Genomic DNA, 12,478 nt, shown 5'->3' with positions numbered 1-12,478 from the left:
GTTAGCTAATTTTACGTTACATAGCGTCACTTATGAGGCTACTGTAAGTTACAGTAGACTAGCTCATGTCGGGGCTAGTTGGCTTGTCAGTTGAGTTAGCATACTATATATTCAGCTAGTTATCATACAACTAAATAGCCCTGCATAAATTAATTAAAGTAATTCATTTCCCAGGCATTTAAAATGTGTAAGCAAACAGTAGGGTTGTAACTACACCCACCTTTGCTTTGAAGATGTAGCGCTAACCTATTAGCCCACTTCCTCTAACGGTCCCACCTCCTCTGTCTCTACCTGTGTGCACGGGGCGTGTTTTACTCCCGAGGGAGTCTCATTCCTGGTTCATTCCACTTCACTAGAAATTTCTAGGAATAGCTCACCGACAGAAAACTGTGAATCAAGGTAAGAGTGGTTTCAGAGTCTCGACGCTGTTGGTTTTATAGGGCTATTATCCTGCTGGGATTGAATAAAGCAGACTTCTCATGTACCTGAGGAGAAAAAAATCCCATCATATGACTGGGAATGGTCCAGTTGGGACTTGCTGTGTGTCTGTGGTAGGCCTACACAGAGGGAAGTTAATGTTTAATTTGTTGCCTATAACTTTATTGTACTGCTATTGCTGTATTAAAGCTGGGCTGACATTGAGATGTAGTCTGTGAATACAAAAACTAACAGTAGTGTTGTTTATGGCTCATAAGTAAGGCCTGATATGTGATAGTTGTTGCCTCAGGGTTCACTGATATCATTTTTGTTTTTATGCCAGATCATTTGCCTTAGTGTGAATTATTGTAACAGTAAACAGAGATGCATGGTGCTTTCTGGCATTGTCTTTTTCAGTAATGTGTGTGTACGTTGATTTTGTTGTTAAAAAAATGGCCATTTTTCATGGAGTGTGGGTGTCTTCTCCAGTGCTGCATTCTTCTAGTTGTTCTAATATTAAGTCCTCTGTTTCAGTGCAGTGTTTGTTAGAAACAGCAGATTAAACACAGTTTACATTGGCTGTCTTTTTCAGTATGAAAGCTCCTAAATCCGTTGCATATTTGGTATGAAAACTAGATTTTGTTTTCTGTTGTTTGCATTCTGATGAGGCCCAAATTACATCATCGCTCCTTCCAACACTTTGTGGTCTTTTCTGCAGCTAGTGTAATAATGTGGGAGTCAATTCATCACCCTCCAACACATCTCAACAAGCCTTCCCTCAGCGGACGTGCAAGCTCAAAACTTTTAACTGTACCCTACAGCTGCATGGGGAGGGAGCAGCACAAAGAAAGCAGAGCGTGTTCATTAAACCTAGCCTCCCGGCAACACGCTTTCACACAGTATACATTTCCACTGGGCTGCCCAGGACAAATGAAACAGGTATTCCTATTGATAGCCCTGGTCTAGACGAGTGAGTGTGTGTATGAGCTGGCATTACTTTGTTCACCACACACTCAGAGTTTGGGTGTGAAACTATGGCAGATTGGTGCAGTGTGTGGAAATTGTTGTTTTGCTTTGCTTCTCCTGCACCAGATTCGTGTCCCTGCTCGTCACACATTCCACAGCTGTACCCTCCCTGCTCCTCCTCTGCTCTTCTCCCCTTTCTCACCTGCCCGTTGCCTTTCATCCATTCATTCTGTCTCATTATTAAGAACCAACAATCCTACTATATTTTTGCCAATCTGTGCAGAGCCGTACAGCTGTGACAACTCTGCTGTGTTTACTGTGTGTTCTGCGGTCTCATCTATTTTTCCTGCTGGCACCAGCCAGTACATCTGCCAGTCTGCGTGTTCACTGATATCTTATTTATAAATGTATCGGCTCAGAGAGAAGTACTTCAGGGGCTGCAGTATCATTGCAGAGATACTGCAGAAGAAGCAGGATGAAAATGTGCTCCATTGCTGGCTACTTAGCACAGGATCACTGAGAGATCTGTTTGTTAACTCCTCGCCAAGTTAATTTGGATGTTCCCACAGGATGTTGAGAAACACTTAATCCGTTGAGTCATGTCTTCATCCCAGATGTTTCCTAATCTTCCAAACAAAAGAAACAAGGAAAGAATCAACATATTTTAGTGGAATCCCCCACCGCCACTATGTCATTAATCAGAGATAGTGGTAGGTTTTTCCTTCTAGTATTCTTGTGCTTCCTATAATTTAATGCACTGTCTGACCTCTGTCTTTTTAGAACAGCGCCATGATCACAGCTGCAGAGTACGGAGAAACATCATGGGAGCTGTCGGTGCAGATCGATCAAAAAGATGGAGATGAGTCCATGAAATTTAAGCTGAGGGTGAAGGGAGACTTGCACATTGGAGGCCTCATGCTTAAGCTGGTGGAGAAGATCAGTAAGTGTCTCAGATGAGAGGTGAAAAACTGTCATGCGGCAATCTGTCAGGGTGATGTTACATTTACAGCATCTCAATTAGGTACCTTTGAACCTCTCCCTGTTAAAAGCATACATCCATTTGACTTTGTTTCCAGCATAGTACCTCCACCTCCCCCTGCTGCCACTACAGGTCTGTTAGTCAAACCACACCCTTGTTTGCCCTGCATTTCTCTACACCGCACTGCCATTGTTTTGCCACAGTGCATTGGCTTGTGTATCCCAAGGGGCCAAAGTTCAGCCGGGATCTGTTATCTCTTTACAGTTCTCCATAAATGTGCAGGATCTAATAAGGAAACTTCAGTAAGGTGGTTCAAAGAGCATGAGACATAAAAGATGACTAAGTAGCTCATCATCGACAGACGGATTTCTGCCCAGCACCATAGCATGATGTCAGGTAGACTCATAAAACCTCACATTAATCATGCTCAGCCACCTACATGACGGTGGGTACTTGGAGGGTTTGTGTTGGTTGCAGATTTAGTGGTTGTTTAAATGTTTTAGTCACGCAGCTCCACCGCAAGACCCTTTAAAACTGACATATAAATGTATGCAATAACTCTGGGTGTGAGCCACCCCTTAAACTTGAGATATGAAGGTAATATGATGGTGATATGTTTTTCATTAATCTGTCTGCAGAGGCTCCTCAGGACTGGTCAGACCACGCCCTGTGGTGGGAACAGAGGAACTGCTGGCTGCTCAAAACCCATTGGACCTTGGACAAGTATGGAATTCAGGTAAAATGTAGATGCCAACGTGATTTTATTTATTGTTTGAATTGTACTGTCTTTGATATGTTATAATTTTCATAGTTTAAAGGTCTAGTGTGTATGATTTAGTTACACCTAGCAGTAAGGTTGCCATTTGCAACAATATAAAACTTCCCCTGTGTGCTAAGCGTGGAGAAATATGGTGGCCTACACCAGTGGTGCCCAACTGGTCCTGCCACTGGGTCCAGATTTCTCATTAGTCATTAGTTCAAGGTCCTTAAAGTTTAACATATTCGCTGTCTACACTCTACATCAGGAAACAGTACTACAAAATAAAAGCTTGTGCCGGAAATTCACTGTAGTTCAAAATTAAAACTTGTTTGTGAGTCACTTGCGGTTCATACAGAATGGACCTACGACCCACTTCTTGACCACGCCCCTCCACTTGGGAACCCCAGGCCCACACAAAACCGTGAATTGCCCTATCTTGGGTCAGTGTTGGTTTGTCTGTTCTTGGCTACCATAGAAATAACATGGCCGACTCATTCTAAGGTAACGAAAACATGATGATTCTAAGTTTCAGGTGATTATTATTCCATTTCTGCCAATAAAGTCCCCCTAAATCTTATACACTGAACCTTTAATTCCAGAAACAGTTTTAACAATCCCAAGATGTGTATTTCTATAAAGCTCAAAAACCATGGCACATTTGAATACTCCAATAAAAGCCATGATAATTCAAATACTAAGCAGATTTGGTGTGGGGTGGCCCCCTCATTGGAAGGTGTTGCCACTTCACATGGCACTAAAGCAACCTGTGCATTGTAAATATTAGTTTCAGAGCACATAATGCACAAGCAAGCATGGAAAGCCTAAAGTGGGACCTCTTAGCAGCAGCGCTATCTTTAAAGGGGAGCTACGCCCATTTTCTAAATTCATACATGTTATTCCTGTTGTTATTCCTATTGTTAAAAACTATCTAAAAATATAAGTAAACATGAGCAGCCCTCCCAAATCCCAAAGCTAAAGTGCTAAATATTGAATTTCCTATGTCATATGGTATAAAGTTTGGTGCTGCTCCAGACAGTGAATTTGGAATGATGTTAAAGATGAAACTGAGTATATGAGTACATTTTCTTTCGCATCAGATCCATGATGAGAAAGATAAGGAAACTATGTACAAAACTAGTACAATGAACACACAAATAGGTTTGTTTCTATTTTTGTTGTCCTTTATCCGCATCACATGTCTGAACATAGCTTAAAAATACACCCTTTGTGTACCTGCATTCCCCAGACAGGGGAAGTTCCCCTAAACCCAGCTTAGGTTGCCAAAATCTCCAAATCAGCACAATAAGAAAGGCAAGAGCATAATTATAGATTTTGCAGGTGTGGGTCAGATTTCAACAAAACACATTTTTGTACACAGGCTGACGCTGACCTGCGCTACACACCCCAGCACAAACCCCTACTGCTGCAGCTCCCCAATATGAAAACCATCAAAATAACTGTCAGCTTCTCCAGTGTGGTCTTCAAGGCGGTGGCGGAGATCTGTCAAATGCTCAGTGAGTTTCTCTCTTCTGTCTGTTCTTTTGTTTAAATGCATTGTGTTCAGACAGACATCTTTGATTGATCTAAAATGAAAACTCACCCTACTTTAATATTCTCCCTGATCCTTCACACTGTCTCCTGCTGGCTCCACCTCAGACATCAGACATGCAGAGGAACTGTCCCTGCTGAAGCCTCCAGACGATCCCTCTAAAAAGAAGAAGAAGAAAGACAAGAACTCAGCACACGAGGACCTCTGGGACATCGACTTGTTTAGTGGGGGCCCAGCAGGCACAGGTAATGTGAAACACGGTGCTGTTTCTGAACACAGCCAAAACAAAAGTTTCACAGCACCTAATCTCACTTCAGAAGCAATCTGTAGCATCTCTGAAAAGATTCAGGCTAAAGAAAAAGATGCATTGGCTGGAAAGAAAGGTGCTACACACAGCGCCTTTGTCATGTAGTGCTATATGGAGCCATTGCAGGTATGGTACATTTTTGATCCTGGAGGTCCTTGAATGATGTCAGATAATACCATGGAAGAGTCAGTATGCTTCTAATTACACCATGTGAGTGATTACTAATCATTTCTTAGGAAATTTTGGTTTTAAAGATCCAGAATCCTGTACCAAATACATACTGAGAAACACAATGTGTTGCCTTTTCAAACCTGAAATATTTCTGTGCACATAGAGGCAAAAAGGTTGAGAGCCCCTGCTTTAATGTGGTTTCCTCTGGAAATACAAGTGTTTTTATTCCTACACCAGTGCACTAAACTTATTTTAGCTGGATAATCAGTAGAGAACCTCTAAAGTACAATACAGAGGCTCAAAATGCTCTCCACTGGTTCTTCAGATTAGTTTAGTTTAGATTACTGAGGAATGAACCAGGCACATCAAATTGGTAGGAGGCCCCGGGGCAGACCCAGAACACGCTGGAGGGTTTACATATCACATGGCTTGGGAACGCCTCGGGATCCCCCAGGAGGTGCTGGAAAGTGTTGCCGGGGAGAGGGGCGTCTGAAATACTTTGCTCAGCCTTCTGCCCCCGTGACCTGGCTTCAGATAAGCGGTTGAAAATGGATGGATGGATGGGAAAGAACCAGTTGAGATCCTCTAAAGAACCATACATCTAGTGGTTCGTCAGCTTAGTTTAGTTTAGATTACTGGGGAAATGATCAGTAGAGAACCCCTGGAAGGCTTAAAATGTTCTCTACTGGTTCTTCAGCATAGATTAGTTTAAAAATTCCTGTGCAAAGAACCAGCACAGAACCTTTTAAAGAACAATAAAGGGGGCTAAGTTATCTTCTGGTTCTTACACTTTGTTTAGTTTAGATTACTAGGAAAATAAGCAGCAGAGAACCTCTAAAGAACCATACAGGGGGCTTAAATGATTCCATACTGGTTATTCAACTTAGTTTAGTTTATTTGACTGGGGAAAGAACCAGTAGTGAACCTCTAAAGAACAATACAGGAGGCTTAAAAGGTTCTTTATTCTCTAGCAATAGCCTTTCTGCAGGGGGTGCCTGCTCTACCAGGTGAGCTACCAGGCACCCCCTGCAGAAAGGCTATTGCTAGAGCAAGCATTAATTTAATTTAGATTACTGACCTCTAAAAAACAATACAGGGGTTTTGTTCCTTTAAAGGTTCTCTACTGTCTCTCCAACTTGCTTAGTTTAGTTTACTGGGCAAAGAACCAGTAGAGAACCTCTAAGGAACAATACAGGAGGCTTAGTTAGTTCTTTGTGTGGCACTTATGAACTGCTAAGGAACCACCATTTTCTGTGTGTAGTGTAAGGCTGTTCTGTGTTTTTGGTCAACACAATATTATAAACTTGTTGCATGCGTTATTGATGCTTGGTGTTTGGAGTGCTAAGGTGTTCAGTTTGCTTATTTCACGATAAAATGTCTAATGGTAGTGAAAAGTCCAGTTTTAGGATATTTATGTAATCAAATATTTAAGTTGATGGTTTCCAGCGTATAATTGATTTATTTGATGTATTTGAAACTTATGTTAAATAGATCTTTTCCCTGCAGACAAACAACAGGTGCAACAAATAACTCAGTTATTGCACTGAATAATTGAACAGAGTAGTTAATGTATTAGTTCCACCTGTGCTTTTGCTGAAAATCAGCTCTGAGTGAACTCAGGTCAGCAGGAGATTCATTTTATCTTCTGAATGTAATTCAATACTTTCAGATGATTGTCCAGCCCTAAAAGGGCAGTAACATTTTATTTTCCATTTGAGCTGGAGGAGGAGAAGACATGAGAAATATCTATATTTAGTGCTGCAGAGATCTGACAGGCCACAGTTTTCATCAGTGAGATCTGAAAGAATTGTTCAGTATGCGGCCATGTTCTTCAGGGTTTCCTTAACACGCATCCGCTCTCTCTTACACTGCAGTTCAGTTTCCACACCAGCCTAAAGATCACTTTAATTAAGACCTTTGATCTCTGCAGTCTTTAATGTCGACCCAGCTGGTACCGTTCGCGTTTCATCCTGCGCTATTTTGTTTTTATGAGTCTCAACCTTTCTGTCAAACTTTTTATTCTAACTGTTGATTCTCCTTTGAAAATGTTCTTTTCCTTTTATATGTTTTCCCAACCCCATATCTGACAGGGAGTTGATCCCAACTTCCAAGTGCAGCTCCCCTTACAGTTCCAATAAATACACTATTGCTGTGACAGGACGCTGACTCCTTTTGGCAAACTCAATTTTAATCATTTATCTTCCATTCTCATAAAACAAGGCCCCATGTTCAGTAAGACCATGACAGCCACCTACGACCCAGAGAACGGGATGCCGATGTCTGCGACGAGCCTTTGGTTTGGAGAGAACCCTCTAGCAGACTCCCAGCCGAACCTGCCGCCTGCTGAACTGGCCAAGATGTACCAGCCGCTCTCACTAGTTGACAAAGCGGTTAACAATGCAGGGTAATGAAAACTTGAACACTCATAAAAGAGGCAAAGTCTATCATCTTCTCCATGGGACTTTATTTCAGAAAAAATATGTACAGTAGTCAACAGCAGGAGACAAATCTTTTTTTTTTATCTGTTTGAATTGTGCCACAAATTACTCATATGTTGTTTGCTGATGTAAAAGATAATTTTGCCAGTCAAGACAGTTTGTCGTAGGTTTGTCGAAGTACCATTTAGTTTTGTTTGAAACCACTTAAGCCCTCTTTCCACCAAACACTTTCCGTATGGTACCTTTGCAACCAAAAGTAACCCTTCAGACGTGGTACCTAGGCTGTAGGTCGGCTTCGCGTTTCCACTGCAAACAGCACTCTTTTGCTACATCCACAACTTTTCACAGTGGAAACGGAAAAAAGCATACTGAACTGAACTGCTTGGTGGTAACAGGGCTTTTGTGAAATACATCTCTCGTCTTGCACAATACGCACCACCATCATGGCGGTTACCTTTGCACAAATGCAGCATTATCTTACCAGATTTTTATCTAGCAACTACTGGGCCCGGTTGCTTAAAAAAATAATCTTGTTCAGAATTATGTGGATATGGAAACACCATGTTTTGCTGTCCAGGATCAGCTATTCCATCTTACCTTTGTGTGATATTGGATTGGATCGCCCTGATCCAGGTACAAACCTTTCAAGACTATCAATAATAATAACCAGTGCTCTAAATGTGGCTACACATCACAATACAGGCTACAAGTCATGTACAGAATATTAGGAAGTAAGGCCAGCATGGGGTCACTTTAAGTGTTCTTATTTGAAGGAACAGAAAACCACATGAGGGATGACGCAATTGTTAGGAAATAAATTTGACTGTGTCATTATTATTAATAATTTAATTTTTGTTTAATATTGACAGATATGTGGGGGATTTATTTTATTCTACTTTTTTTAAATGTATTTTATTTTATTTTCACTTTATTTTTTACTTTATTGTACTGAAATGCTTAGTAGGTAGCCCATCATCTTCTTTCTCAGCTTTACTGTACAGGTCAAACAAATCATACTGAAGATTTAATCCAGATCCAAACCAAAACTGGATTATGTGAGCTAATCTAATTTCAGAATCCTTTTTTTCTTGTCCTCCAACCTGATAGCCAAACTCTGATCAGATAATTGGGCTTTGGTCATTTTATCAGCCGTTAAGCTAAAGAGCGAGCAAGAGCCAATGCTCATGTGAGTACATCCAAGTACAAAACGCGCTGCCATCGTAGCTTCAGCAAGAGAGAGAAAGTTATCACCTCACTTAAGCAACTTTTGGCTGTGTAGTCTTTCTACATACAGTCTTATATGTCAACAGTTTTATGACAAACTGTGACTTTCTTGACTTACAGAATTATCTTTTAAACTGACAAACGTGTGTAATTCATGGCATGATTCAAATAGGATAAAAAATATAATTAGTCTCTCGTCGTTGACTACTGTACAGGTTTCTTCTAAGATAAGGTCCCATGGTGAGCCACCGGAAAGGGAGGGATTTTGCCTCTCAATATGATTTGGATACTGTTTTGTACCCAAAATCCCTCTAATTGGTTGTTGCTATGATTGGCAGGTGGTTGGACTCGTCTCGTTCTCTTATGGAGCAAGACATTCAATATGAAGATAAGCTCCTGCTTCGCTTCAAGTACAACGTCTTCTTTGACCTCAATCCCAAAGTAAGAGACCCAAAATGTTTCATTTTGGAAAATTATTTTTGCCTTGTTTTGAATTACATGTGAGTGTATGTTTTTGTGTTTTAGTACGACGCTGTCAGAATAACCCAGCTGTATGAACAAGCTCGCTGGTCCATCCTGCTGGAGGAGATAGACTGCACTGAGGAGGAGATGCTGATGTTTGCTTCATTACAGGTGAACAACACACCATGATCAGGGTTATGAGAGCGATATAAGGTTCTGTATGTGTAACAGAATGCAGAGTCAGCATTATAAAAGTGAATGCATATCTATAAACCACACATACAAAGCTATTAAACACTGAAATGAAAGCTATATCTTTAACACTTGCACGCATGCTCTAATTTTAGAAGTAAAACTACCAAATGGCACTCATGGTTAATAATTAAAATCCTGATTTAAATAAGGTTGCAGTCATGAACCACAGTTCTCCAGTGGGCATGTTAATGTTGCCTAAATTAGTTTTAAGTAAAGTGCAAGGGTGTCATGGAGCTCAGAATATTGGGAACACTGGTTCCCAACCAGGGGGTCATAACCCCCACTAGGGGTCACCAAAGCTTCACTGGGGGGTCACAAGGCCTTTTTCATAAAATATAAAACATACAACCGGCTCATATCTCAGCATTTCATTCAGCTCTTCGAGGAAAATTAAACAAAATTGTTATTTTTAAAGTTTGGATTATTATTTTAGATATAAACTTAAAAAAAATCTCACAAGATAAGGGCATCTGAACACAAGCTATATTCTAAGAGCCTTCACCGTCTGCTAACCAGCCTCGTCCTGCATTAGAAAGGTAGATAAAATGACCAAAAAGCTCATGAACAATGGCCAAGAGTCAGGGTGAAAAATACACTTTTAAATATGCATGATTGTTAAAAAAAAATCAGCTGTGATTCAGTATTCACAGGAAATAAACAGCTCAAAATTTATCCAAACTGTTGTTCTGTACAGTTACTGTTATTTAATATAATATTTAATATCCATAATATATGTCACTGAGTGAGGGGTCGTCAGTTTACGCAATGATAGAAAGGTGATCCTGTAAGGACAAAGGTTGGGAACTGCTGATTTGGGAGAGCGGATTGTGTGTCCTAATCCACAAGAAGACGTGTCAGGACATGAGGAAAATCCCAGGGTGGGGGTGGGAGGGAGAGGAGGAGAGAGAGAGGTATATGAAGAGAGATTAAGTAGTGGGAAAAGTAGTACAGTAAAACTCATAACTCCCCATCAAAGAACTTTACTCTATCTGTGGCAAAGTTTAAGCTTCAACATTCTCTGTGTCTACATTTAAGGCCGTCTCTGATCCGTTTAGCTGTTATGTTGCCACGGCTGGGACAGTGATTCAGAAATCACAGTGATACAAAGGGAGATCAGTGTTGCACTCACCTACACATTGGTGCAATGGCTGGCACACAGGGCTGTGTTCAAACCTCCCTCTGACTCATGCCAGCCTTGCATAACCTCTTAAGTCATAATGACTTGTACTTGTTAAAATATTTGAACATTGCTGTGAGGAAAGTGAGAAGTTTTTGAACTTATGTAGTAAAACCTTTTTATTTCATTTTCAGTATCACATTTGTAAACTGACCATGTCAAGTGAACCACTGGACAACTCCAATGAACCAGAAATAGATGAAGTAGAGGCGGCCCTGTCCAACCTGGAGGTGACACTTGAAGGCGGACACACAGACCGAATTCTGGTAAACATTGTTTTTTTACACTGGAGTGAATATTAACTGTAATTTTAAGGCTTTCGGGTCTGTTACAGTACAACACCTGGTTTTTAAGCAGGAGTGATAGGTATAGGCCTCAGATGATTGCATGTCTTAACATGGTGATGTCAGGAGAAGACACAGGATAATTCACAGATGTTTGTCCCACCCCCAGGAAGACATTACAGACATTCCAGAGCTGGCAGATTCCCTCCGGCTGTTTAGGTAAACCCACCTTTGTTCCTATCTCATCAAGATACCGTTATTAACGACTGTAGTAACATCTCAAATACCTCAGTTAGACCCTGATCTTTTACTGTCCCTTAAACAATCACCTGCCAAGTGCCCTTAAAGGGTTACTTTGGTGTTTTTCAACCTGGACTCTATTTCTTCAGTTTTTGTGACTAAGTGATGAATGGCAAAAACAATTTTTGAAATCAGTCCAGTATTGAGTGGGAACACTGCAAACAGCAGCAGCAAAACAGGCTGCAATTTAGTGTTAATGGGCAATTGTGCACTGTGAGTATACGTCGACTAAAAGTGTTTGGTTTTGCCACTGACAGGCTCAGATTATTATTCTGTGTCTGACAACAGTATTGAAAGGATCACTACAGAGATAGACCTTTTTATTGAAGAGTAAGATCCTTTTTGTTTAATGATTAAGAGCCCCAAAATCACCATCATCAAACCCGCCAGACCCTATTTAAAAAAAACAGTAATTTTATCATCATAAAAAGACACTTCATTCAAACGAGGAAAAAAATTAGGGAGTGCTGCACTGGGTTAAGGCACTGTGTAGTCTTCGAGGATGGAGCAAATAGTCACATAACGTTAAAAATCAATGACTGTGCAGCTCACTCAGTGTAAAAATCCATGGCACAGACAGGCAGTCCAAAAATGCATCCAAGGCACTCTGACTGTAGTTAAAAATCCTTTATTAGTGCATGGATAAACCAACGTGTTTCGACTAGAGAGTCTTCATCAGGGTGTAAATTGTATCGGAAACAGGTGTGCAAATTAAGAACTCATGTAGACGCCATGTGGCACAGGTCACATGATATATTGGTGTAGCCCTACTAGTCAAAAACCACATTGACATCAATGAAAATACATAAATGTATACTAAGTTATTAACATTTTTAGTAACAAGTAGGGCTGTAGTCAACCAAAGAAAATCTTGGTCGACTGAAGTCGTACATAATCTTCAACTTATCAATTAGTCGTGGGGAAAAAAAATAACAAAAATAAATCTGCACGTTATATTTACATCTGCGGTGGTGTGTCTGTTTCACTCTGCAGTTACAACTCCAAAACACTAGTCGGCGGTGGAGGACTGTGTTAAGTGCTGTAAAGTTTAGTTGATTCAAAACACACATTAAACACACATTAAACATGGCTTAATAGAGACAATTTCAAACACAGGTACACAAATCAGCTTCACTATAACTCGCAGCATTCACAGACAAACACTTTTCTTTATCTGGACACATTTTTC

General features: G+C 40.6%; 1 protein-coding gene across 1 annotated transcript in view; it reads left to right on the top strand.

Annotated features, from left to right (window-relative positions):
* The first annotated feature begins 298 nt into the window (after positions 1-298).
* fermt1 (FERM domain containing kindlin 1) overlaps positions 299-12,478 on the top strand; it is a 17,889-nt gene continuing 5,709 nt past the window's right edge. Inside the window, exons 1-10 of the mRNA XM_050058435.1 lie at positions 299-399; positions 2,164-2,323; positions 3,001-3,098; positions 4,501-4,636; positions 4,779-4,916; positions 7,370-7,553; positions 9,150-9,252; positions 9,337-9,444; positions 10,840-10,971; positions 11,159-11,208. Coding sequence (XP_049914392.1) covers positions 2,173-2,323; positions 3,001-3,098; positions 4,501-4,636; positions 4,779-4,916; positions 7,370-7,553; positions 9,150-9,252; positions 9,337-9,444; positions 10,840-10,971; positions 11,159-11,208 — 1,100 coding nt within the window. The 5' untranslated portion in view covers positions 299-399; positions 2,164-2,172. The remainder of the gene's footprint in view (positions 400-2,163; positions 2,324-3,000; positions 3,099-4,500; positions 4,637-4,778; positions 4,917-7,369; positions 7,554-9,149; positions 9,253-9,336; positions 9,445-10,839; positions 10,972-11,158; positions 11,209-12,478) is intronic.

The sequence above is a fragment of the Epinephelus moara genome, chromosome 12 (genome assembly GCF_006386435.1).
Source record: "Epinephelus moara isolate mb chromosome 12, YSFRI_EMoa_1.0, whole genome shotgun sequence".
Lineage (NCBI taxonomy): Eukaryota > Metazoa > Chordata > Actinopteri > Perciformes > Serranidae > Epinephelus > Epinephelus moara.
This window is presented reverse-complemented; position numbering and strand designations above follow the sequence as displayed.